Source organism: Pipistrellus hanaki, assembly GCF_964339955.1.
Source record: "Pipistrellus hanaki genome assembly, chromosome: 11".
Lineage (NCBI taxonomy): Eukaryota > Metazoa > Chordata > Mammalia > Chiroptera > Vespertilionidae > Pipistrellus > Pipistrellus hanaki.
Genome location: NC_140513.1, coordinates 16,510,950 through 16,538,474, shown reverse-complemented (window position 1 = coordinate 16,538,474; position 27,525 = coordinate 16,510,950). Strand labels below are relative to the sequence as shown.

The window sequence follows — 27,525 nt, the reverse complement described above, 5'->3', positions numbered from 1 at the left end:
CGCCAGGATCAGTAAGGCCCCGGGGGTTAAAACATCAGAATGAAAAGACATGCTTTGTGTGAAAGGCTTGGTATTAAATGCAATGCTGTCGTTTTCTTTAAAATATATTTTTATTGATTTCAGAGAGGAAGGGAGAGGGAGAGAGAGAGAGGAACATCAATGACGAGAGAGAATCATTGATTGGCTGCCTCCTGCATGCCCCCTATGGGGGATGAAGCCCCCAACCGGGGCATGTGCCCTGACCGGGAATGGAACTGTGACCTCCTGGTTCATAGGTTGTCTCTCAACCTCTGACCACCACGGCCAGGCACAATACTGTGATCTATGCCATGATTAACCGATGGAAAACCATCACCACCGTCGATGAAAGAACATCCAAACCTAGAGAACGGTTTGTAGGAGCCTGAGCCACATTTTGAGAACAGGCCCAGAAGGAAGAGCTCAGCAGATTGAGAAAATGCTCTAGACTCGAGAAATGGCCGTTTTGCAGCTGGTGTGGTAAACATCGGTCACTGAGCTTGTCATAGCTGTATTCCACGCCGCCCTCCTCCCCACAGCTGGCCAGATTGTCATGGAGCCCCTTTTCCGTCTACACCCTTAGTATGAAGCACATTTGTGTTTTGCCGGAAATGGTCTGCTCTCAAAAGGGTTAAAGAGTCTCTCTTTAGCATCGTTATCCAACAAACACAGTAACATCCAGAGGTTCTGTCCTTTCTGATGAATTTTCTGGTTCCAAGTCTATCATTTTCTTTATCTGGCGAGGTTTAGCCCACAGCTACACTTGTCACCTCTGAATTGTGTGTTTGATGTGAATAATCCTCTTTTCCACCTCAATGTTTTCCTCCACCACTAAAGAGTCATTTAGGAAGCAGTAGGAAGTTGCAAGCATTTAATCTGACCTGAAGTTCAAGGAGTGCACTGGATAAGAATACTTAGTCATTTGCATGAGAAATTAAACCTTCATTAATAAATAATTTATAATGCTAATTTCCAAATTTTACAAGGATGATGTTCAATATAATCTTAATGTTCATTGTTCCTAGTTTTTAAAAAGGTAAGCAGCCTTCTTATTGGGAATTTTTCTATTTGTGCCTTTTCAGTGTTTCTTCTCCTCGGTCATTATTATCTGTTTCTACTATGATCTTGAATCATTCCTTTCAGTGATCCAAAGGATTAAAAAATGATGTGTAACTGTTTCCAAACATCCAACATGTTACTATGATTTAACCTAAAGATGTAAATCAGAAGTTAGAAAATAAAAAATCAGAATGGTCTCACATTTTCAAAAATGATTTGTCTCTTTATATATTCAGAATTGCTTTTGAAAATTGAGGGACAAAAAACAAAGAGATTATTCATTAAAGCCAAAATGTTTACTTAATTTGGGAAGATTAATTAAACCTTATTAAACAATTTTTTATAAAAAAAAAAACAACCACTCATTTCTGGTATCCCATGCCCATCTACTTTACTTGCCAATGTAAAGGATGATAACTTAGTAGCATGTTTCATGTGTTACATCTAGGCTTATATATTTATATGCAAATTGAAGAGTGAGGCCGAAACCGGTTTGGCTCAGTGGATAGAGCATCGGCCTGCAGACTGAAGAGTCCTGGGTTCGATTCCAGTCAAGGGCATGTGCCTCGGTTGTGGGCACATCCCCAGTAGGAGGTGTGCAGGAGGCAGCTGATCGATGTTTCTCTTTCATTGATGTTTCTAACTCTCTATCCCTCTCCCTTCCTCTCTATAAAAAAAAATCAAAAAAAATATATTAAAAAAAAATAGTGAGATGCATACTGTTATGCTGGGTTGCCAGGTGCAGCTGTTGCAAACACCACAGTAATTAGTGGGTGGGACTGAGCTTGGAAACCCAAAGGGAGGCCAGCCGGGTCTCTGAGGACAGGGAAGGGTACGTGGGCATCAGGCTGAGAAGGAGGAGTTGGCACGCTTTTTCTCTGACCTACTGCTTCTCCACCCTCCATGCTACTAAACAATCTCCCCCATCAGCAGCCACCCAGGGGTGTGGAAGCTGAACCCCGGTAGATTGCCGAGACCCAAACCTGCTCAAAGTCGAGGCCTACTGGCCAACAACAAGGTGAACGGATTCTCTGAAGGTGGCCGGCGTGCTTTTACTGGCTTTACCCAGGCTCATTCTGGGGCCTCCCTTTTGGCAAATCCCTAAAGTTGTTGTTTTTTTTAAAATGTTTATATCAATACCTGTAGCTAATGACTGACTCCTGTAGGTTCTACCTCCAAAATACCTCTCACTCCTCAAACGTGAGTGTTGTAAGAACCACCTGGAGAAAGCCTATTTAAAATGCAGGCCACCGGGCCCCAGGCCTAGCAATCCCAATTATCTGCATGGGGGGTGGGGGGGAGAGAAATGTCCAGGACCCACACTCTAAGAAACAGGGGTCTACCCCAGCACCCCCCCACCCCCTCCCCTCAACGCCTCAGTGAGGACTCAGGTCCTCCAGCTTCTCACTGCATGGATCCCCCTCTGACATGCCGGCCCTGGGGCATATCCACAGTGACTCCCATCCCCAGCTGTGCTTTAAATCACCGGAGAACGTTTAACAAACATTGACTGATGCCCGCGCCTCACCCACAGCCTCTCTGGGAGCGGGGCCCCAGCCCCCAGTGTGATCTCAGAGCAAACCCAGCCGTTCTGACTGTGAAGCCAGGGTGAGTGATGGCTGTCCCTCACCCACTGCCCGCCTCGCTCCTCCTCCCCCTGCCTGCTTCTGTTAACATCTCTCCTTGCCCAGAGCAGCTGCCCAGCCTGAGTCCTGGGAAGCCAGGCGGCCGGCAGGTGTGGCAGGAAGCCTTGATCCGCTGGGCCTCAGCCTGGCCCGTGGGCTCAGCTGTGAGTAGTCCCGCCCCCAGCTCGGGGGTGGTAGCTGGGGCTGGGTGGCAGTTGCTCTCCCCTCCTTTCCTCTCCCCTCCCCTCTGGCCCCTGTGAACTCCAGTGCCCACTGCAAACGAGGTGCCAACCGAGGGGCAGAAGGTGAACCGGGCCCTAGTGCCCAGCAAGCTCAACACTAAGGTACGGCCGGCTGGGAAAGGGGGTGACGCGGGCTGGGGTGGGTGGGAAGACCAGCTGCAAGCAGAGCTCGAGGGTCCCCCATGTGCCCTTGCATGGTCCCAGGGCGACTGCTCCAGCCGGGCAGGTGGGTTCTGGAAACCAGGGGCAGGGGCACTTGAAAAGATCTGATTTGAAAGCAGGAGAATGGATTTGAAACCGATGGGTGTCATTACATGTTAGCAGTAACTGTTTTTCCTTTCAAATCTCATTTCCATGCGGATGGGTACGGTTGCTTAAAAGTTTATCACCTACGTGTGGGGTTAAAGTTTTGGGTCTCGTCGCTGGTCGCTCGCCAGGATACAGAGGACAGTTGGAAAGACGTGGTTAGAAATGGCTGTGTGTAACAAACATTCCCCGTCAGAAAAAGTCCCCAGGTGCTAACAGCAACTTCTCTTCCTGACTTCCGAGAAGTCTGTGGTATAAAAAGTGTGACCTTGTTTATCCCCAAACTCCGCAAAGGGGGCGATAAGTTAGGCCACAATCTGGAAAATGGAGCATCTCCTCTTCCTCCTCCTCCTCCTCCTCCTCCTCCTCCTCCTCCTCCTCCTCCTCCTCCTCCTCTTCCTCGCAACAGAAAATCAGTAAACAACTACCATATTTCCCCGAAAATAAGACATCCTCTGAAAATAAGACCTAGCGCATAGATAGATAAGACATCCCCTGAAAATAAGACCTAGGGCAACTTTGGAAGAAAAAATTACTATAAGACACTGTCTTATTTTCGGGGAAACAGGGTAGTACCCAGAATGGATAAAGAATGATGAAAAACATGCCAAGCCGGTTTGGCTCAGTGGTAGAGCGTCGGTCTGCGGACTAAAAGGTCCCAGGTTCAATTCCGGTCAAGGGCATGTACGTTGGCTGCAGGCACATCCCCAGGAGGGGGTGTGCAAGAGGCAGCTGGTCGATGTTTCTCTCTCATTGACGTTTCTAGCTCTCTCTCTCCCTTCCTCTCTGTAAAAAATCAATAAAATATATTTAAAAAAAAAAAAAGAATGCTGAAAAACCAGTCAGAAAAGGGCGAACGAGCAATAGGGAAAAAGAGGAAAAGACTTGAACAGGTGCTCTCGCAAAAGGGAAAACCTGAGTAGCCAAAAGCCTATCAAAATGCCCAGCGTCACCGGTAACCACAGAAATGCAAAGTAAAACAAAACGTGGTGACATGCCCACTACATTGGATTTCGCTTCATTTGCACGTAAAAGTCTGAAAACGAAGTATTGTGGAGTTTGTGGCACAACGGGAACTCATTCGTACAAGCGCCTTGTGAGACTGGCAGTACCGGGTAAGATGGGAAAACGGCTGCTCTCTCTCTGGTCCTCGAACCTCAACGCTGCAGGCTCAGACCTGAACCAGAGTCTTAGGATTTTAATGCGTCAGTCTAGTTTTAAGGTCTCCAGGTGCCTCCCTTGTATGCATTCATGATTGAGAAGCACTGCTGTGTGTGTGACCGAGTGATTCCACTCCAAGCATTTTTATTTATTTATTTTTAATATATTTTATTGATTTTGAACAGAGAGGGAAAGAGAGAGTTAGAAACATCGATGAGAGAGAATCATCAATCAGCTGCCTCCTGCACACTCCCTACTGGGGATATGCCAACAACCAAAGTACATGCCCTTGACCGGAATCGAACGCGGGACCTTTCAGTCCACAGGCCGACGCTCTACCCACTGAGCTAAACCGGTTTTGGCTCCAAGCATTTATTTTTAAAGAGCCTCTTTCACAGAGCAGTGTTCACAGCAACACTGTAAATAAAAACAGAGCCTAACCCTAGCTCAGTAGCCGTGGAATGAATAAAGTGTGGAGTAGCCACACGATGGAATACTATACAGCCAGGAAAACCAATGCACCACAGATGTGCATGCTGACATGGGTGATATTCACAAGTTTTGAAGATGAGGGCAAGAAGCAGACCACAGAATAATACATTTATTACTATCCCACTTACATGTTTATTTGCTCAAGTGTTATATATTCTGTATTTCACATTTAAAAGAAGTTATGTTCTTGGAAACGAGTTTGAAGTATCACATCGAATTATTAGGATGTTTTTCTGGTAATTTCATACAAATTCTATAACACCCTCCCTAATGGTTTCTAGTTCATTTTCCTATTCAAGTGACTTAAAATAAAAGTGTTAGTATTTCACGAGGCCACATATTGATGTTCCCAAATCCTTTCCATGTCAACCCCACAGGCTACTCAGTAGTTTTCTCTGTGGACCGTGACACGAAACATCGCAAAATAGGGACCCAGGGGCCAAATGATTTCAAAGGTCTTCGCAGGGCCAGCCTTTCCTCACAGCTTCATCTGTTGCTCAGCCCCAGATTCCAGTTGGTGGACTCCTTGTCTTTCTCCAAAGATCCCGCGAGGCCTCTAAGCCTCCTTCCCGTTAGGCCTTAATCAAACCCCATCATCTGTGCAAAGGGGGTTCTGACTTTCTGGCCAGGGCAACTACTCTTTGATTTCCAGAGACCTCAGAGACCCGACCAGGCCACGTGTAGTTGTTTTGATATCTTTCTCCTCTGCTGGACCATGACCAACTCCAGTGTGTTGTGATATTATGTAGTGTATCTTTGTAACATACTAGCGTTCCAACGTGCTGTCAAATTGAGAGCCAAACCCTTCATCTGGCCCAATCATTCCCCACCTCCCCTCCCTCCCTCCCTCCCTCCCTCCCTCCCTCCCTCCTTCCCTCCTTCCCTCCTTCCCAGTCCCTTTCATTACCTGCTGGGATCTACTCAGGAGCCATCTCCACATCTTCAATGTGTTCTTGGAGCATCTCCTTCTCCTCCTCCTCCTCCTCCTCCTCCTCCTCCTTCAATTAATTATTTAATTTTTTTATTGATTATGGTATCACATAATTGTCCTCATCCCCCCATTCCCACCCCAGAACCCTTCCCACATATGCCCCTACCCCCATGTTGTCCGTGACCACTGGTTAGGCTTATATACATGCATACAAGTCCTTTGGTTGATCTCTCCCCATTTCCTCCACCCTCCCCTACCTTCCCTCTGAGGTTTGAGAGTCTGATCGCTGCTTCCCTGTCTCCGGGTCTGTTTTTGTCCATCAGTTTATGTTGCTCATTATTTCCCCTGGATGTGTGAGATCATGTGCTACAAGAAATACCCTGGTAATCACTTCCTTCTTAACGGAAATCTCCCGAGGTTCCCCGATCCTAACCTTTTATACCCCAGAGTCAGGAGGTGATTGGTTTTGTTTGCTTGACTTCTCATGCCTTTTGCAAACCACTTCTCCTTCCTGCAAAATCGACTCTTCTGAAACTCATTTAGGCCCTTCTACTACCTTCCTGCCCTCCTCACTGCCATGTCTGCTGTCCGACAGTCCCCCAAGTCACTGAAGATGGTTCACTCTTTCCATCCCTGCTGTCATTTTCTTTTCAGGGACCCATCTCATCCCTGGTCCCAGGTCCCTGACCTGTGGGTTTACAACCGTCTTCCTCTGCCCCACCTCTACCTTCCCAATGTCATCTGAATCCTTACCTACCCTGGAAATGGCATTACTTCCAAAATCTGTTTTTAAATCCCACTCTGTCCACCACCTCCTGTCTTGCTCAATCACTGCCCCCGCTACCTTTCTTTGACCTTGTGGAGACCTCTGTTCTCCAGTCTCCATCACAACTTTCTCTCCGCCAGCCTTTTCCTTTGGCTGTGCTTCTCTACCTCCCCAGCCTCGGTTCTCTACCGCCTCAGTGTCATCAGCCTTTTGAAAATGCTGCCTCTCTTGCATCCTCCCTCTGCTGGACTTGCCTCCTAACACCCACTCCTGCCTGCGTCCTGACTCCCACCTTCGATTGCCTTCTCTGAAGCAGCGAATGTGGCTGGAGAAGCACAGAATGGGGCTTCGGCGTCCTAACAAATGTCTCATTGGGGGTTCAACACTGCCTGGAAACCATGCTCTGCTTCCACGCTTTGAAAATTACTATTTCACCATCTTTTCCTCCTCCTTAAAATTGTCTACCTGCTCTCCTCCCATTTCCATTTCAGAATATAGAAACCATCAGATGGAAATTCCATCTTCCTATCCCCAAACCCAAATTCCTGTTTAAATCCATATACATCTTGCCCTAGCCCTATGGTCAGCAAACTTTGGCTCATGAGTCACATGGGGCTCTTTGGCCCTTGAATATGGCTCTTCCACAAAATACCATGGCCTATGCGAGTCTATTTTGAAGAAGTGGCATTAGAAGTTTAAGTTTAAAAAATTTGGCTCTCAAAAGAAATTTCAATTGTTGTCAAACTGTTGCTATTTGGCTCTATTGACTAATGAGTTTGCCGACCACTGCCTAGCCAGTTTGGCTCAGTGGATAGAGTGTCGGCCTGCAGATTGAAGGGTCCCAGGTTCGATTCCCGATCAAGGGCACATGCCCAGATTGTGGGCTCCATCCCCAGTAGGGGGCATGCAGGAGGCAGCCAATCAATGATTCTCTTTCATTATTGATGTTTCTATCTCTCCCTCCCTCTCCCTTCCTGAAATTAATAAAAATATATTTAAAAAAGAACATAAATCTGCATATATCTTTATGTGTGGGTTTGTTTCTGGGTCTCTATTCTGTTCCATTGATCTGTGTCTGTTTTTATGCCAATAACTTACTGTTTGACTACTGTATCTTTGTAATATATTGTAGTTTGAAACCAGCGAGTGGGATGCATCCAGCTTTGGTATTCTTACTCAAAATTACATTGGCCATTCTAGGTCTTCTGTAGTTCTCTATACATTTTAGGATTGTTTGTTTTATTTCTGTGTGTGTGTGTGGGGGATGCCATTGGAATTTTGATAGGGATTGCACTCAATCCGTAGTTTGCTTTGGGTAGTATGAACAGTGTAACAATAGTGATTCTTCCAGCCCATGAGCAAAGAACAGCTTTCCATTTATTTGTATTGTCTTCACTTTCTCCCATCAATGTCTTATAGTTTTCAGTATACATATTTTCACTTCCTTGGTTAAATTTTATTCCTAGGTATTTTATCATTTTTGATGCAACTGTAAATGGAATTGCTTATTCAATTTCTCTTCCTGATATGTTGTTCTTAGGGTATAGAAACTCAACAGATTTCTGTCTACCGATCTTATCCTGCAACTTTACTGAATTCATTAATTTTAACCATTTTCTGGTGAAGTCTTTAGGGTTTTCTCTGTGTAATATCATGTCATTTCCAAATAACAAATGCCTGTTAGTTCTTTTTTGCCTATTTGTTTTGGCTAGGACTTCCACTCTGTTGAATAAAAGTGGGGAGAGTGGGCACACCCTTGCTTTGTTCCTGATCTTAGAGAAAGCTTCCAGCTTTCCTGGGGTTGGGGGAGGGGTTGAGATTTACCAGAGAACTTATATGCATATATGAGTAACCCATGGACACAGACAATAGTGTGGTGAGGCCTGGGGAGGAAGCGGGAGTGGAGAGGAATGGGTTGATGGTGGGGTAAAAAGGGACATCTGTAATACTTTCAATTAAGATAAAATGTTTGAAAAGCTTTCAGCTTTTCACTGTTGAATATCAAATTAGCTGTGTGCTTATCATATATGGGCTTTATTATGGTGAGGTATGTTCCCTAAATATGTGCACTTCGTTGAAAGTTTTTATCATAAGTTGATGTTGCATTTTGTCAAAAGCTTTTCCTGCATCTAATGGATAATTTTTTATCCTTCATTTTGTGAATACGGTGTTATCACCTTGATTGATTTGCTGATGTTGAATCATCCTTGCATCTCTGGAATAAATTCTACTTGATCATGGTGTATGAACCTTTTAATGAATTATTGAGTTGTTTGCTAACATTTTGTTGAGGGTTTTTAAATCTTTGTTCATCACGGATATTGGCCTGTAATTTTCTTGTGGAATCCTTGTCTGGTTTTGATATCAGGATAATGCTGGCCTGGGAAAATGAGTTTGGAAGTGTCTGCTCTTCCATTTTTGAAAGACCTTGAGATGGATTGGGTGATTCATTTGAAAAGGATTCTTAAAAGCATATTTGTTGGACTACAGTTGGCATACAATATTAGCTTCAGGTGAATAACATAATGATTAGGCATTTATATATCTTATGGGTAGATCTGTCACCATACATAGTTATTAACAGTGTTATTGATTATGCTCCCTATGCTGCCCTTTATATCTCGCGACTAGTTTCATAACTGTAACTATTTTTATGACTTTTTATTGTTTAGAAAGATTCTTTAAAGTTTGGTTGAATTCACCAGTGAAGCCATCTGGTCCTGGACTTTTATTTGTTGGGAGGTTTTTGATTACTGATTCAGTCTCCTGACTAGCAATCAGTGTGCTCAGATGTTCTGTTTCTTCTTGATTCAGTTTGGGAAGGTTTTATGTCACTAGAAATTTGTCCATTTCTTGTAGGTTAGGTTACGTTAGTTGTATTTCTGTGATATCAATGGTAACGTACCTCTTTCATTTCTGATTTTGAGTGCTCCTTTGTGCTGCGCCAGCACGGCCAGGGTGAACCTGAGTGGGGGCCGCTGAAGGCTTAGAAAAGACAGAAAGAATGAAAGCTGGGTCTTGGTGGGACACTGCTTCTCTGAGAGACAGTGATGACGTCCACAAGCCATGTCTTTATTTTATAGCAGATGCCACGAGGCAACGTAAGGGCGTGGTCAAGGTGTTTACAACATTCTGGTGGGTTTCCACCCTATTCAATTACATGCACCTGAACCCTACAAGCCCACATCACTCAGGCACGTGGGACCACGTGTTCTGACCTAGGTTCAAGCTTACAACTATAGCTGTTGGCTATCATTGTGCTGGGAGGCTCTGCCCGCCAAGCTGAAATTTGCACGTGGCCATGAGAAGACTGTGAACTCATTAGTCCAAGGTTTAAACCTGTGCAAACATTCTAGCCCCGTGGTTTTCAACCTTTCTAATGCCTCGACCCTTGAATACAGTTTATCATGTTTTGGTGAGCCTAAGACCATGGGAAAACACAGATATTTACATTATGATTCATAATAGCAGCAAAATTACAGTTATAAAGTAGCAACGAAAATAATTTTATGATTGGGGATCACCTCTAATACAATGAGGAACTGTATTAAAGGGTCACGGCATTAGAAAGGTTGAGAACCACTACAGCTGCTTATTCACACTTTTTTCCCTTGCTGCGTCTAGCTCACTTTAGCTGCTAAAGGTTTGTCAATTTTATCTTTTCAGAGAACCAGCTCTTGGTTTCATTGATCTTTTATTTTTAGTCTCTATTTTTTTCTATTTCTGCTTGGATCTTTATTTCCTTCTAACTTTAGGCTTCATTTATTCTTTGCTTTAGATCTGTGAGGTGCAAAATTAGGTTGAGATTTTTCTTATTTCTTGAGGTAGGCATTTATCACAATGAACTTCCTACCTAAAACTTTCCTGTTTTTGCTGCCTCCCATCAGTTTTGGTATACTGTATTTTCATTTGTCTCAAGGTATTTTTTTTTTTTAATATACTGATTTTTTTTTTCCAGAGAGGGAGAGGGTGAGTTAGAAACATCAATGAGAGAGAAACATTGATCAGCTGCCTCCTTCATATCCCCCACTAGGGATGTGCCCACAACCAAGATACATGCCCTTGACCGGAATCAAACCTGGGACCCTTCAGTCCACAGGCCAATTCTCTATCCACTGAGCCAAACCGGTTAGGGCTCAAGATATGTTTTTATTCCTTTGTTGACTCATTGGTTATTCAGTGGCATGTAGTTCAATCTTAACGTATTTGTGAATTTTTCTTATAATTGACTTCTAATTTTATACTATTGTGGTTGGGATTCTTGATATGATTTCAAACTTGATATGATTTCAATCATAACAATTTCAAACTTGTTATGACTTTATATGACCTATTATGATGTTAATGTGGATTTGGAAAACGTGTCTTCTATTGCTTTTGGATGGAATGTGTTGTGTATCTGTTGAGGCTGACGTTTCCTTATTGATTTTCTTTCTGGATGCTCTAGCCATTGATGTTAAGTGGGGCATTAAAAGTTCCCTACTGTTATAGTATGCTATTTCTCCCTGTAGGTCCGTTAATATGTGCTTCACATATTTAGATGCTCACGCACACATCTTTATTCCACTGGCTATGAAGCAGTGACCAGCTTCTCCCATTGTGCTCTGAGACTTCCCCCTTTTTTCCCCCCTAAAATCTTCGCTGATAGTTTTACATATGCCCCTTTTCCCAGCCTACCACTGCGCCACCCCACCCTAGACCTTCACCTCCCACATTGTCTGTATCCATGGGTTATGCATATATGCATGAGTCCCATTTTTTTTTTCTTGACTATACAAGGAATTCCTTTTCTCAGGTATCCTTTTTCCTGCAAAATCAATCTCTACCTGTTTCATTTCTATTTGCGTGCTAGCAAACACACTCATATACAAAATGCCTCCATTTTTCAGCTCTATTTTAGAGCAGCTTCCCATGAGTTCTACAGCCATTTATCCCTCTTTACATTTGATTACTTAAAAAATGTGTATTTTCTTTTTTTAATTAAGGTATTATATGTGTACATATCTTCCCATTGCCCCCCCCCCCCACTCCCATACATGCCCTCCCTCCCCAGAGTTTTTCATCCATTGGTTATGCTTATATGCATGCATACAAGTCCTTTGGTTGATCTATCCCCCCCCATGTCTCTCCCCCTACCCTCCCCGCTGTAATTTGACAGTTTGTTGCTCAAACCCTAAAGCTGGACTTTATTTTAGAATTCTACTCCCGTAAGTTACTGGATCTTCTTTCCTAAATGTTATGGGAACTGGACAGTTTCATCTCTACACTGTCCCTGTCACAGCCATCGTTCTCTCTGGCCTTCATCTCTGCAAAGGCCTGACATTGCATACCTCCACCACCATTGTCCATACAGCTGCCAATAACTCCCGTTGGAGTACTTTAGCTCTGGCTTACCCTTCCACGGCTTAGAGTTGTACCTAGAACAAGGCAGGCCTCAGATAACTGGTTCCTGCCACTCGATCCAGCTTTCACTCCTGCTTCGGCTATCATGTACCAAGCTCGTTGACTCGGGGCCTTTGTGCATGCTGCTCGTTCGAATGGAACTGCAGGTTAGTCCAGGTCTGTCACCTCCCAGAACCCTGCCCCAACCACTCCATCCAGAGCCAGGCTGTTCTTCTCCATCATGGTGTCCGCGTGCTTGTTGTGACCGTGTATAAAATTCCTGTCTATCATTCCCCAGTTTGCATGTAATCTCTGGGAAGGGTATCTTACAGTTAAAGCCCTAGTTTCGCACAGAATAAGCATTGTGAATATTTTGAAGGACCATCTAAGTCAGTGGTCAGCAAACCGCAGCCCACGAGCCACATGCGGCTCTTTGGCACTTTGAGTGTTCTAACACCACTTCTTCAAAATAGACTCGCCCAGGCCAAAAACCGACTTCTGTGCATGGGCCACGAGGTTTCAATGGCACTGTACGTGCATGCCTGCACGTGGTATTTTGTGGGAGACACACACTCAAGGGGCCAAAGAGCCGCATGTGACCTGCACATCAGTTTGCCGACTACTAAGTTCAACTCTAATTTTAGATGAGAAAAGGAAGCTAGGAAAGGGACCATCGTTTTACTATTTATTCAGCCTGCTGTGCAATGAGAGCCAAGTACACGGGCTCCGGACTCCCCTGGTTGGAATCTCAGATCCTCTGACCAGTGTGATGCTGGGGAAATTCCTCAGACTCTTTGGCCTGTTCTCTCGCTGGGAAATGGAATTTATATACCCACCTTTTTGGAGGCAAAGATTAATTAAGGATGCTGTGGGGCATATGATTAAGTGTAGGATTTCTTAATTACTATTCAAATTTTAAAACTTCAAGCATTCTCCCAGCGCTTTGCTGTCTCTACACTTCCTGTTCTTTGAGTGAAATAATCAGTGATTTCCACACACTTGATCACTCAGGTTGGAACTTCTAGCTACCCTCCAAAACTAGTTTTTTAGCTACTTTGAGGGAATCACAATTCCTATGGTAACGTTTGCAGGAATTCTTCTCTTGTGCGCTGCCCACGAAGAATTTCTGATAGGACAGGACTCAATTGAAGTTCACGGGACCTTGTGGGACAGGAGTCTCAAACCAGAGAAACAATTCCTTCACGGGTGGACGTTAGTTTGGGCCACACTGATCATTCAGAGAGCATAGGGGATTTGCCTGCAGGAGTAGAGAATGCTATTTTCTCTGTTCTTAAGGATAAAACAACAATAGAATTTAAAAATAGTAATATATTACCTACATTGCTCTCAACAAGATTTTCCTAGAAATACACGAAAGTAGTTAACAATACAAAAGAAAAATATTAAAAAGCTATCAGTGACCCACAAGTTTAGTGATCAAGAATACGTGAAAATAATTAGGACACTAAATACCTTCTAATTGGCCACTTTTCATTTATTTTTGAAAGCTAGTCAAGACACCAGACAGTTTTAAAAAGGGTAGAATTAATATTTTATTGTCATTTATAATCAGATGGTAGTTGAGTATATAGTCTCTATACTTGATCTATTTTCTTTTTTTTTTTGTAAATAAAAAAATTACAAGAGCCGATGGCTGGTTAACATGATTAAACGAATTCATTGATGGTGGCTTCGAGTTTTTCCTTATTAGCTCCAGAAAACTCACCCACCTGTTAAGAAAATATTGAATTGACATTAGATGGCAGCACCGTTATCTCCACTTTGTGCATAAGACAGGATCACAAAATGGGGGAAAAGTGGGGGCCAAGGAGAGATAATCTTATTCAAAATTAACACTCTGGATAACACAGTTTTAAGTTAGAAACTAAGAGGAAATAGCCCCTCAAGAACAGGCAAAAGACTCACATACCTCTTAACAACGACAAATATACTTTGTTATAGACTATGAAGTACCAGCCACAGATTTAGTGACTGGGTCTAGCAAAAAAATCAATTTTCAATTAGATGCCACACTATGTACCTCAGTCAATGAAGAATGGCCTATTTAAGTAGTTCTTAAAAGTCAACAGTGGGGACATGCTTCTCCGTATGAAGGAATAAGTAACTTCTGTTTCTTCATTTATTTCATGTTTTCCTATTACTCAGCTTTCTTCAAGGTCAGATGTACCTACCTTTTGTCCCTTTTTAAAAAACTGGAAGGTTGGCATGCATTTGACTTCACACTCTGCAGCAACATCCTGGGTTGGGTGGGGGAGGGTAGTTGGAGAGAGAATAAAAATAAAACTTAGTGTTGAACTTTGACAGAAGCACAGAATCCAAAACTGGATTCTTTTTTCTGTGGTATAATCCATATCTCAGCATTAGGCCTTTATTTAGCACATAAAAATCGACAAAGAATATAATGGGAACACAAAGCCCTCGTTATAGTCTCAATTAAAATTCTTATTAATATGTACCCTCCTCAGAGGGGCACCGAGGAAGGAGCCGAACGCTACTTGCATCCGATTCTATCTGGTGAGTCAAGAAGCTATTTAGTCCAATTGTACCTTGGCTATTTCAAGAACCTCATAAAGCAACGCATTTTTTTTTTTTTAAATATACTTTGATTTTTCACGGAGAGGGAGAGAGTTAGAAACATCGATGAGAGAGAATCATCGATCAGCTGCCTCTTGCACGCCCCCTACTGGGAATGTGCCTGCAACCAAGGTACATGCCCTTGCCCGGAATCGACCTTTCATTCCGCAGGCCGACGCTCTATCCACTGAGCCAAACCGGTCCCGGCAAGCAACACATTCTTTAACTGTACTCGGGGTTATAATCCCAGCTATTCCTCAGAATTAGCACCTTTATCTTTGCTGCTCCTTTCCCCAGATTATGGGAATGGGGCACAGAGATGATGAAGGCGAAAGGCCAGTGTGTTAGAAAGAGGGGCAAACTGCTTGTGAAAAAAATTGTTCCAGGATAACGCCACAGGGATTCTAAAGGAGCACGCACCGGTTCTTGTTTCTTTTGTTTTTCATTACAATTTTACTTGCCAGTTCTCACACAAACCCGGCTGCGTCATCAGAATCGCTTGAGGGTCAATGTAAGGCTGAACCCCATCTGATGCTAATGGTCGAACCTCCATGGGCCGCCCAGCTCCGAGACAGATGGGCCAACGCCAAACACTGAGAATCAGGCCGGCGGGTCTGTGGGCTCCTATCTCCTCCTCCCCGAGGCAGCTCTTCCCGCACCTAAGATGTTTCTGCAGCTCAGAGGCCGCGGAGCATTCTTCCGTTTTGTCACAGGTACTTTTAACACGATACTCTGCTCACGTAAGGTTTGGAGGGAAATGCCATGAAGACAGTCTTGTTTGGACAAGTGTTTCGGGTGAAGGGGGCTGGTAAGGGCTGGACAGTGCCCGCTCGGCACTCAAGAGAGGAGCAGGTTAAGAAACGGAGAGTCTGATGTTTTAATAGCACCGAGTCAATATTGCAGGAACATAGTATTCCTGTCACAGCCCCCTCAGCAGCAAACCTGTGCAGGGAGCAGCCAGGCAGCAGAGCCCCGGCCCCAGATCTCAGAAACCCAAGAACTTCCGTGGGGTTTTCCCTGGCCACATCGTCTCAGAATGCCATGGTCAAATCCCCAAAATGTCAGACTGAGTTAGACAAATTTGGGAGTCTGACATTTTAAATATATTTTCATTGATTTCAGAGAGGGAGAGAGAAACATCCATGATAAGAATCATGCATTGCCTGCCTCCTGCATGCCCCCTACTGGGGATCGAGCCCACAACCCGGGCCCCTTCAGTCCTCAGGCCAATGCTCTAGACCAGTGATCGGCAACTCATTAGTCAACAGAGCCAAATATCAACAATACAATGATTGAAATTTCTTTTGAGAGCCAAGTTTTTTAAACTTAACCCTTTGCACTCCGCTGTCCCCTCTCAGGGGACATCGGAATTCTAGCATATCACTCGGATGTCCCCTCTCAGGGGGGACACTGCAGTTAATTAGTGATTGCGGGGAATTGAGTTAAATTCAACGCACGTGTCCGCCGCAAAGTAGCGTCGAGTAGCTGGTAGCCAATGTCCAGAATGGTTCGGAGTGCAAAGGGTTAAACTATAATATATAGGTAGGTACATTGTTATTAACTTAATTAGGGTACTCCTAAGCTGGCCTTTGCTAAGAATTCAAGGGGCCCAAGAGCCGAAGTTTGCCGACCACTGCCCTAGTCACTGAGCCAAACCTGACATTTTAATAGTACTGAGTCAATATTGCAGGAACATAGTATTCCTATCACAATCTTCTATGGACTTGACCTTTGCTCTCCAAAGTTAATGTTTTACTTCTGTCACTTTTGTTTTCTTCTTGTTCTATGGACTGGTTTGCTATTTCTGTAGTGATCTCAAAGTTATGCGCACTTAAAAAGTAAGGCGTTACCTCCCAGACTTTGAAAACATTCTTGCCACTCCCCTCTTAGAAAGGAAAAGCCAGCCTACGCCCCAATGGCACCCCCACTTCCTGTCTGTGTGTGTTTCTTTTTGGTGAGCAATCTGGAATTGTAAGCTGACATATAGTAAAATTCACTGTTGGGGGTGTGTGGACAAGTTCTGACACTTGCATAGTCCTGTACACACCACCCAAACCAGGACACACAACCATCCCCTCACCCCCCCAAACTCCCGTCAGCAGCTCCTTCGTAGTCAAACCCTCGTTCCCCCGCCCCCTAGCAACAACCGACCTGCTCTCCATCCCTACAGCTTTACCCTGTCTCTGATTTTTATTAGCTTTTACTAGTAGCTAGACTACATTTTACCTTGTTTTATTGCCTTCTGGCTTACACTCCATATGGTGAAATCACTTTAAACCTGCTTTTGTCCGCTCTATTAACTCACTTCTGGCTGATCTAAAATGTCACAGAACTATCAGGGCTAAAGCACCGGTTTCCTGTTTTAATTCACCGAAGCACCACGCCCTGCGGAGAGCTGGGGGCCCATGGTTCCGAAGGGCTAGTCCGCAAACTTCCCGGGGAGTACTGGGTTTCCCTCGTGCACCACACTCGGTGTCCATGCCTTCCAGCTGCCCGCTGGAATCTATTACACCCAAAAGATAACTTCTTCCTGTCCTCGGTTAGAGCTCCCTCTTTCAAAACTGTGTGCTGCTTGCTCCAAAGACATTATAAAGGTATGAATCGTAATGTAAAATATCTGTTTCCCGATGGTTTTAGGCTCTAGAGCAGCAGTTCTCAACCTGTGGGTTGCAAAATTAGTTATGAAGTAGCAACAAAAATAATTTTATGGCTGAAACCGGTTTGGCTCAGCGGTAGAGCGTCGGTCTGTGGACTGAAAGGTCCCAGGTTCAATTCCGGTCAAGGGCATGTACCTTGGTTGCGGGCACATCCCCGGTAGGGGGTGTGCAAGAGGCAGCTGGTCGATGTTTCTCTCTCATCGACGTTTCTACCTCTCTATCTCTCTCCCTTCCTCTCTGTAAAAAATCAATAAAAAATATATTTAAAAAAATAATAATAACTTTATGGTTGGGGGTCACCACAACACGAGGAACTGTATTAAAGGGTCGAGGCATTAGAAAGGTTGAGAACCACTGACCTAGAGTTTCCAAGCAACCGGAGACCCACTCACGTAATTCATGAATTCCATGGCGAAATGACTCACTGACTGTTTGCTTTTTGTTTGAATGACCAGGTGAGGAGGAGCTGAGGGACTGCAGCTATGTGTATGTGGTGATCAAAGGGTTCTGGAATCCAACTTTTACCTCAGCCACAGATAAGGCTCCTGAGGTGGTTGTAATAGCAGCCGTTAAAGGTATTCAACCTTTAGAACAGGGAGGCAAATGAAAGGCCCCCGTGTGTGAGTGGGCACTTCAAGGTTTGGAAACTCAGGGTGATTATGAGTATGCCAACCAGACGCAGAAGAGCATAAGCAGTCCTGCCTGCTCTGCTCCCCGGAGGCGGTAAGAGCGCTGGGCCTAGGCTCCTGGGCCTTGGCTCAACACGCCCTCGTGCTCCCCCTCCCCGCCTGCCTTGACTGACATACCTCTGTGCTACAGTCCACAGTCCACTAGCTCTTCAGCGGGGTGCTAAGAAGCTCTTCTCAGAGTTCCTGTGAGGATTAGGTGACCTCACGCATGCAGAGAGCTCCCCACAACATCTAGCGCCCGGTATTACTTTCCAAAAAAAAAGTGTATTCGGTTGCTCTCTGACAGGCTCAGCACCAGAAGTTTCTCTCAAGGCTTTAAGTTGGAAAAAACCCTTGCTCCCTGTTTTAACCTCACACGCACTATCTACTCTCAATTCTTTTTCTTCCCTAAAACTATGCAACACGCCAGAACAACAGCTCGACAACCATCCATTTCCCACCGCCGGCATGCCAGGAGGTGTGCTCGGCGAAGACACAAACCTGGTGAGCAAGACCGTTCCTGAGGCCAAGGGCAGACACACACAGGCCATCATAAAGATCCAGTGAATGGTAAACGTGTGCCAGGAATTGTTCTGAGCACTTTCTAGGTGTTCACATTTAATCCTGATGACTGCCCTCTGATGTTGCATTAACACTGCCATTTTACAGAGGCTCAAACGGAGGCACAGGAAAGAGAACCCGCCTTGTCCAGCGAACAAGGGACAGAGCGGGGGGAGGGAGCAGGCAGTCTCCTAGGAAGAGGATCCAGCCCATCCCACAGTTGTAAACGCCAGAGGAAAAGGGGCCGAGGACACCATGGGCGCAGAGGAAGGAAACTGACCTATCTGGGCACAAAAGGGGGCTCCGGGGAAAGATGGGAAGCCTGCAGAGTGAGGGGACGCGTGTGGAACTGGTGGACGTGCTGCGGGAAGGTCCTCCCAGACTTAGAAAGTATAACCCTGTACCCACTTTTACCGACCCTTTAGTACATCCCACAGTTGCTCAACAAATATGCAACCTTGGCCAGCTGACGGGGCAAGCACTAACATCTGACCACAGCTCAAGGAAGGATTAGCCGGGAGCAGGCGTCCCTGAGCCGGGACTGGAACCACGGTCTGGCGCCTCTGCTGCCACATCACAGCCTGGACCTCTCCAGCCACCGGGGCGGGGGCAAGTGCCCACCTCGCTCTAAAGAGCGCCCGTGAGACGCCTTAGCAGGCGCTCCTCGCCCAGGGGGCTGCGAGAGGCACCGCGCTGGGAACCTGATCTCCACCCCCCACACCACGGAGGGGCCTTGAGTGGGAAAGAGCAAGGGCTGGGAAGCCAGCGACCCCTATTCATACCCAGGCTCTGCCACTGGGCCTCCATGGACCACCTCTGCTTTTCTCTTCTGTAAAATGGGGGTGATGGCACCAGGATTTAGATGTAAGGCACAGGACAGTGCCTGGCCCACAAAGTGCTAAACAAGCATTTGCTAATTCAACCAACCTGGAATCTTCCCTCAATCATTGTCTCTGCTCCCTCCTAGGCAACATGGTGCTTAAAGACGGTTGGGTTTTCTAATTGACCAAAATCAACTAAAACTAGGATAGAATAAGTGTGTGAATATACTTTCGCATGTCAATACTTCACAAGAACCTTAAAAGTGGTCTCCACGTTTGGTGATAACCATCAACTCTATAGGGTGAGGTAGAACATAAAGGTGTTTAGGAGGGAGATAACTGGGAAGTGAAGTACCGAAACCTGAACCACCTGTTTTTATGTTTGTTTTAGGGTGCGATACACCATACCTCCTGATGTCTGGGTTAGGCTCAGAGTTGGCACAGGTACCTGTCCTTTCAAAAGAAAACCTTTTAGCGAAGGAGCCCTCCAGATTCCCAGCCACGTACCTGACAGTCATCCACGTCTACTTCCAGGAATATCACGTTGGAATACTTCTCGGAGAGGGACTGGAGCGTTTCAAATGAAAAGCACACAGAGAATCAGAGCTTGTTAGTGGCAGTCCACCCCAACCTTCTTACACGGAAATATCATAAAAGATGCCAAAACTTAGACTGGGGACCAGGTAAGCGTAAGAATCAAACCCTCCAAAGTTATTGGAGTCAAATAACTGGAGGCCCCAATTTCAGAGAGGACAGAGCCCATGTTTCAAAATGAACTAAAACAAAACCACTGAAGACAACTGAATTGGCTTCTACAGGTTGTCTTCAGCGGGCTGTGTGTCAGAGCTAACTCACTCAGGTGGTTACATTATTACTTTCAGACCGAAGACCAGACAGCCACCACCCACCCACTAACTGTTGTTTTTTCTCTCTCTCTAGGGCTGTGACCACCCGCCCATCGCTCCCAGAGCCGCAGGCGCTCGGCACTCACATGGAAGAAGGGCTTGATCATCTTGCAGGGCCCACACCACGTGGCGGAGAAGTCAACCACAACCAGCTTATCTCCCGCGCTGTTCAGGGCTTCCTGGAAAGCGTACTGAGGAAAGAGGAAAGGCATGTAAATAAAAAAAAAATAAATAAATAAAAAAAAAAAGCCCCACTAAAACCTGATGACATGTGACACACAGCACAATTCAGAGGTCCTGGAAGCAAAACCTATCTTTTAGTAGAAGAAACCCAAAGAAACTGTTTGAAAAACAAACAAAATCCTTTGGTGGTGTTTGTAATATTACTTGATAAGATCAAACAAATATGTGTATAGTGTATCCACACTCATGTGTCTATGAATATTTTATAAAATTAGTCTATCTATATCCAAACTAAAGAAAAAAAATACACATTTGTAATAAAAATGTTTCCACATCAAATCTAGGTACAGTGTAACCTCATTTTTCAAACTTCATTCATTCCCGAAGGCTGTTTGAAAACCGAATCCTTTTTTTCTCCCGTTGGGAATATAATCCATTCCAGGCCCCCAAAGATTCTGTTTTAACCTTTCTTATAGACAGTATATGTTTATTCTGTGTAATCCGTAAATTAATACTTTAAGTACAGAAAGGACATGAAGTGTAAATGAGAATTTAACAAAAAATAAAGGAAATGTATAGTAAAAATGAAAAATTTACAAATTATAAGCAGCAACAACAAAAAAAACCCACAAAAACATTTACAGCACAATAACCTGACATCTTACAGTAACAAACGAACTTATATTTTCGCAATTTCTCCTCTGTCACCTGAGAGATGTGTGACTCATCCTACAAGCATCAGCATGAAAGGGTTGTCAGGTTGAAAAGCGAATACCGTGTTTCCCTGAAAATAAGACATTCCCTGAAAATAAGACCTAGCACAACTTTGGGAGAAAAAATATAAGACACTGTTTTATTTTCGGGGAAACAGGGTAGTTCGAGATGCGAGACGTTCGAGAAACGAGGTTCCGCTGTATTTTGGACAATTTACTAAATGCTCAACAGGTGAAAAGGATCACAAAGACACAGGATTTTGCTCTCTACAACACAAGTTTTTTTTAATCTAACACTTTTCTCATTAAATTAATATTTCCTATGGTGGAACTTTCCAAAAGCAAAAGAAAGGAAAAGGAACCTCCTCCAAAATGCTTGCATCCAGTTGCTGGCGACACTGAGCATATTTCCTTGTATTCCTTTAAATGGCCTTTCCAGAGTTCAGATCAGAACTGTGGATAGTTGACTTCTGCCCTTTATCTCAAAACTCTGCCCTCATTGTTGACCGAATGAAAGACAGTTTTAGTTCCTAAGGAATGCGTGTTAAATACAATGCCAGGAGCAGAAATGTCCAAGAAACCCCTCTCCACCAGGCTCCGTGAATAATTCACCAACGGTCTTGATACTGTAACCCTGGGAACCTAACCTTTCAATTAAGAAACTCATTTTAACCACAATTAGTCAGTGCTGATCAAAACCGGGGCAACGAAGAGAAATCAACACACAAACATCCACACCGGAAGTCTAGGTTTTGGAAGTCTAGGTTTTCTTTGAGGAGAAAATTGGGATCACACTGGTTTCATTAAAAAACTAATGTTCCCCTCCTTTGACAGCTAAGAATCAGATCAGATCTGGTCCAGAAAGAGAAAGGAAATAAAGCAGCACTAAGACCTCGAGTGAATTCCTCTGAAGTACAGTTACTTTTCTAGATTTCTAATTTCTACTTCACATTTTTTTTTTGGGGGGGGAGGGGGTAGGTGGGTGGGAATAAATCACAAATGGTGTTTCAAGATGGCATGTCATTACCTAAGTAACCTTTGTAGTTTTACAGGTACAGTCACCCTGCCTTTGGGGGTCGGAGGGGAGAGTCAGCTTAGAATGACAGAAATTGGCCCTAGCCCGGTAGCTCAGGTGGTAAGGGCAGCATCTGATATGCCAAGATGGCAGGTTCCATCCCTGGTCGGGGCACATACAAGAATCAACCGATAAATGCAAGAATAAATGGGACAACCATTTCTCCACCTCCTCCTCTAAAATAAAAAAAGAATTCTAGAAATCACATTTCCAAATCATCACTGATTTTTCCAGATGAAATTTTTAGCAGGTCAAACAAGTCATTCTACACAAGCAAGATCCAGATAAGACAGGAAAAAAGTCAAGGAATGAGACTGTCTGGTCAGACGAATACAGTGGACCCTTGAACAACACGGGTCCACTTTATATAAAGTGGGTCCGTTTATAAAGTTGCCCAATGAGTATAGACAACATTGTAAATGTATTCTCTCTTCCTTATGACTTTCTTTTCTCTAGCTTATTACTTTCAACATAGAATATTATTTCAAACACTCTCAAGGAATTCCCCCAAACAATTCAGAATAAAATTCCAGCAAAACTATCTAAAAATCTGATAAGGAAAAGGCACACAATAGGAACTTTGGTTCAAATGAACCTGAGTTGGAGCTTGCTATGTGTAGACTTCATAACCATTTCTCCTGATACTTAAAATTTACCTAACACAGACATCAGTTTGAAAAGGATTCAAAATCACTTCACTAAGAAGCAAACCACAATCCCTAGCTTCCAGAAACTATAAGTGAAAATTATTAAAGGTCCTGTTTACTGACACAAATATTTAAAAATAATTTTTTACATTCTCACCCAAGGATTATTTTGTTCATTGATTTTTATTTATTTATTTATTTATTTATTTATTTATTTATTTATTTTTAAATATATTTTATTGATTTTGTACAGAGAGGAAGGGAGAGAGAGAGTTAGAAACATTGATGAGAGAGAGTCATCAATCAGCTGCTTCTTGCACGCCCCCTACTGGGGATATGCCCACAACCAAGGTACATGCCCTTGACCGGAATCGAACCCGGGACCCTTCAGTCCCCAAGCCGACGCTCTATCCATTGAGCCAAACCGGTCCCGGCTGTTCATTGATTTTTAGAGAGTGGAGGGAGGGAGGGGAAGAGAGAGAGGAAAAGGTTGACACCCTAGCCCAGTGGTCGACAAACTCATTAGTCAACAGAGCCAAATTTTTAAAACTTAAACTTCTTCTAAGGCCACTTCTTCAAAATAGACTCTCCCAGGCCATGGTATTTTGTGGAAGAGCAACACTCAAGGGACCAAAGAGCCGCAGTTTGCCGACCATGGCCCTAGCCTGTTCGGTTCAGTGGATAGAGCATCGTTCTGCAGACCTAAGGGTCCTGGGTTCCATTCCAGTCAAGGGTACACCCATATGTTGCAGGCTCCTCCCTGGCCCAGGCCCTAGTCAGGGTACACGCAGGAGGCAACCAATCAATGTGTTTCTCTCACATCGATGTTTCTCTGTCTTTCCCACTCTCTTCCACTCTCCCTAAAAATCAATGGAAAAATATCCTTGGGTGAGGATTTAAAAAAAAAAAGGGGGGGGAAGGGGGAAGAGACAGACATCACTGTGAGAGAGGCACATCAACTGGTTGCCTCCTGCATAACCCCCTATTCGATCAGGGATGGGGGACTGAACCTGGAGTCCAGTATGTGCACGGTGGACTGGGAATTGAACCCGAGACCCTTCAGTGCTTGGGCAGACACTCTAACCAAGGGCCTGACACAAATATGTAAAAACAAAACTACATTAGGTGGGGTACATACATAGAAGCAGCGTCTAGCATCTCTTTCCCTAAACACAACCATCCCACAGATAATAAAAGCACAGGATTAGTGTGTAAAGCATTAAGCAAAGTGCCTGTGTTCAATAAATGACAGCCGGCATTCTTTAAAAAACAACAGCCAACTAAACAATAATGAAAACGAAAAGAACCTGTGTGACTTCTTCCTCATCACATTATCCTAACTGTATCTGAAACAGATCCCAGCAGCTCCAAGCTAATACCCCCCTCCCACCTCTCCCAGAAAATCAGTGGCACCAAGTCCACCAAGAAGAAAATCTCAAGTGTATTCGACATTTACAAGTAACGTTCAAATTAGTTTCCTTTTTGAATGACTCTAAATTATAAATCTGAGGATCAACTGATTATCAGAGCCTAATGTAGAGCTTCTTTGAGGAACAAATTTCTCACACCCTTCTACATCTCATTGATGAGGTGAGGAGGGCGCCATAAATAGGACCATGAAAACAGGGAAAACCGAAAGGTGTGCTCCCGGAATCACTCCATTGCCTGTCTGTGCTGCCTGGATTCTGAGACTAATCCAGACCCCTCAAAGGCGTTTCATCCTTTCCTGGGTGCTCACCTGTTGGGTTATACCAGTGGTCGGCAAACTCATGAGTCAACAGAGCCAAATATCAACAGTACAACGATTGACATTTCTTTGGAGAGCCAAATGTTTTTAAACTTAAACTTCTTCTAACACCACTTCTTCAAAGTAGACTCGCCCAGGCCGTGGTGTTTTGTGGAAGAGCCACTCTCAAGGGGCCAAAGAGCCGCATGTGGCTCTCGGGCCGCAGTTTGCCGACCACGGGGTTATACTGAGGTGGCCAGACCCTGGACGAAATCCCTCACCCCATAAGCTGATAGCTCTCATTCAGTAGGTATTAAATAAAAGTATGTAGAACAAAAATCAATGTTAAGGACCTCTGTTTTCAACAAATGGGAAGGCTGCTGATTTTAATATAAATGCTCACAATGTAAAAAATGAATCCCAATAGGAAAATAAAATCATTAAGAACAAGCAGATAATAGACCACAAACAGCCAATCAACACATGTGGGAGAAGAAAAGTCAGTCACTAATCATCTATCAAAAGCAATTCCAACGAGAATTTTCTTACTGACGACCTGGCCAAAGTTAGGGGGGAAAGTCCGAGCAGAGAGGAAAGGGCGGGGCACGCACATGCTTTCAGCGGCAATGACAGGCCTTAAAGGCAATGACAGGCCTTAAAGGCAATGACAGGCCTTAAAGGTTCCCAGCCCTTAGCCCAGGCGCTGCCCTCCAGCCCCAGACCCCAGCACAGGGCGTATGGACAAAACAGCCACCGAGGCCACAAAAACACTGCCCAAATGTCCAGCAGTGTGTTCAGATACTGACATGGCTACAAAAAGCTTCTGATTGCATGTAAACTATTCAGGCTAAACTCTACAGGAAAATAAAAGCTCAGAAACAAAATAGCATCTAGACATAACATAATGTCAATTACTTTGTGGCTTGTAGGACATAGCAAATCCCTCTCGCCCCAATCTTTCTACGGTGATCACATATATTATCTGGTTCTAAAAGTGACAAAAAGATAAGGGACCATTACAGAAAAAAAAAAGGGGGGGGGGGTGTCCCTCTAAGCCCGCCCCAGCATCTAAAGGGTCCCGGGCCCTCCAGGTTCCCTGGGTGGGACTGTCGTGGGGTGAATGCTTTCGAGATTCTCCCACTGTTCCAGCAACATCAATTCCCTCCCCCTCACTTTTCTGGATCTGCATTGAACACACATTTCTTGGGTGGCTACAGTATACCAGGCACTGTGTGTGTTAGGCTCTCGGGTTTTCGGGCGGGAAGGTGTCAGCTCGCAGGAACTTTCCTGCCTGGGGCATCCTAAAGGATGGACCCACCCCCTGGGTGCCCGGAAGCCGCTCCCGGGGGCATTCCTGGCTCCGGCGGGGGTTACGGGCCGCGGGGAATCACCCGGCCGGGCAGGGCGCGGAGGTCCGGGCCGGCTTCGGGCACTGAGTCATCCCGGAGCCAGCGCCGCCGGAAACACGCCCCGCGCCGCGGGAGGAGGAGCCCGAGGGCGCGGCCGGACCTCACTTCCTCGCGGGCACCTGGGCCTCCGGGGCACCCAGGGAAGGGGAGCGGGTTCCCCGGCCCGGAACCACCCGCCCTGCCAGGGTGCAGTTACCTCTGGGGCACAGCCCCGGGGGAGCAGCCGGGGGTCTCCGTCCCAGATCCGCTCCCGGGGAGCCCACTCCGCCCCACGGCGCGCGGGGATCACGCCACTCACCGGGGAGGGTGTGGCGGTCAGCACCCCCGGTATTCTTCAAGGGGCCCTCCATTTCCCGGCCGGGACGACAGGAAATATATTGGGGGGCCAAGAGCAGACTCCCTGCACCCAAGCGAAGAGTTCCCAGACACGGGTGGTGCAGGAAGCGCAGGGAGGGGACGCCAGCACCCTCCACGCGCGCGTGCATTTCCCCTGCGCCCAGGGCACCGGACGCTGCTCTGCAGGGGGCTCCCGTCCCTCTCCTCCCTTCCTCCCTCCAGGGCGCGCCCAGGCACGCGCTTCCAGCTGCCCCAGGCCGGGCCGCCCCGTCCCCTTCCTCCGGGATGCGGAGCGGCGGCCTGCCCACCCCGGCCCATCGCCCTCCCCCGCCGCCGCGGAGGCCACGCGCCGCGCCCCGGCCTCGCGCACACCTTGCTCTCGATCTGCTTCACCATGTTGGCGGCTGAGGTCTGACCGGCGACCGTGGGGAGCGATGCGAGTGGATGGAAAGCTGCAGACCAGGCGGAGACGGCGCGCAGACCGCCTTCCCTTTATAGTCGCCGGGGCGCGGGGCGCGGGCGCGCGCGGCGTGCGTGTGGCGGGGGCGCGCCCGCTCGGCCTCCCGCGCCCGCCCCGCCCCGGCGCCGCGGTCAGGCCCGCCCCCTGGGGCGGCTCCTGGGGGCGGGGCCGCGGCCTGGGGCGGGGCTTCCGCGGGCCCGGGGCGGACCTCGGGGGATACCCCCTCTAACCTTTACCACCACCCTGCCCTCTCTGCACCCCCTCCCCGCTCCCGGTACCCCAGCTGGGGCCGGGGTCTGCAGGGGCCACAGAGCGACTTATGGGGCTCGTGCACTAGGAGTGACCTGGGGCGGCGGGCGGCCCCTCCCTGAGCCAGAGGCAGGTTCACCTGGGAAGGGGTCAGCCAGGCCTTAATCGAGCACGGCCAGGCCCCTAAAGGCGCCGCCTAGCCAGGGCTGTATTCATCGGAAAGGCCCGCCACACCCACATCCACACCCACACCCACACCCACACCCCGGTCCCCCTAAAGTGCTGAGTAACCATGACCAGGAAGTATATCTGCGCGGCCGCACCCCCTCCTGCTTTTCTGCATTTAAAGCGGTGGTTTTTCTCTCCCCTCCTGCCTTTTCTTTCACTTTCACTGAAGAGGCCACTGCCCCAGTGACACAGCACTTTTAGCTTGGAGACGAGGCAGGGGAACTGGCCCAGCTCTTGGAAGGGCAGACTTGAGTGGAGAGCAAGGAGGATAGGCCAGGTAGGGAAGCTCACCAGGGCTGGAAGCCCCTGT

At 46.1% G+C, this 27,525-nt stretch overlaps 1 protein-coding gene across 1 annotated transcript; it reads right to left on the bottom strand.

The window, feature by feature from the left end:
* Positions 1-13,510: 13,510 nt before the first annotated feature.
* TXN (thioredoxin) lies at positions 13,511-26,849 on the bottom strand. Its single transcript, XM_084899320.1, has 5 exons — positions 26,651-26,849; positions 20,276-20,380; positions 19,792-19,851; positions 14,175-14,240; positions 13,511-13,712 (listed from the first exon to the last, which is right to left on the bottom strand). The coding sequence occupies exons 1-5, from the start codon at positions 26,672-26,674 to the stop codon at positions 13,650-13,652; spliced, it is 318 nt and encodes a 105-aa protein (XP_084755446.1). The 5' UTR covers positions 26,675-26,849; the 3' UTR covers positions 13,511-13,649.
* Between the last annotated feature and the right edge of the window lie 676 nt (positions 26,850-27,525).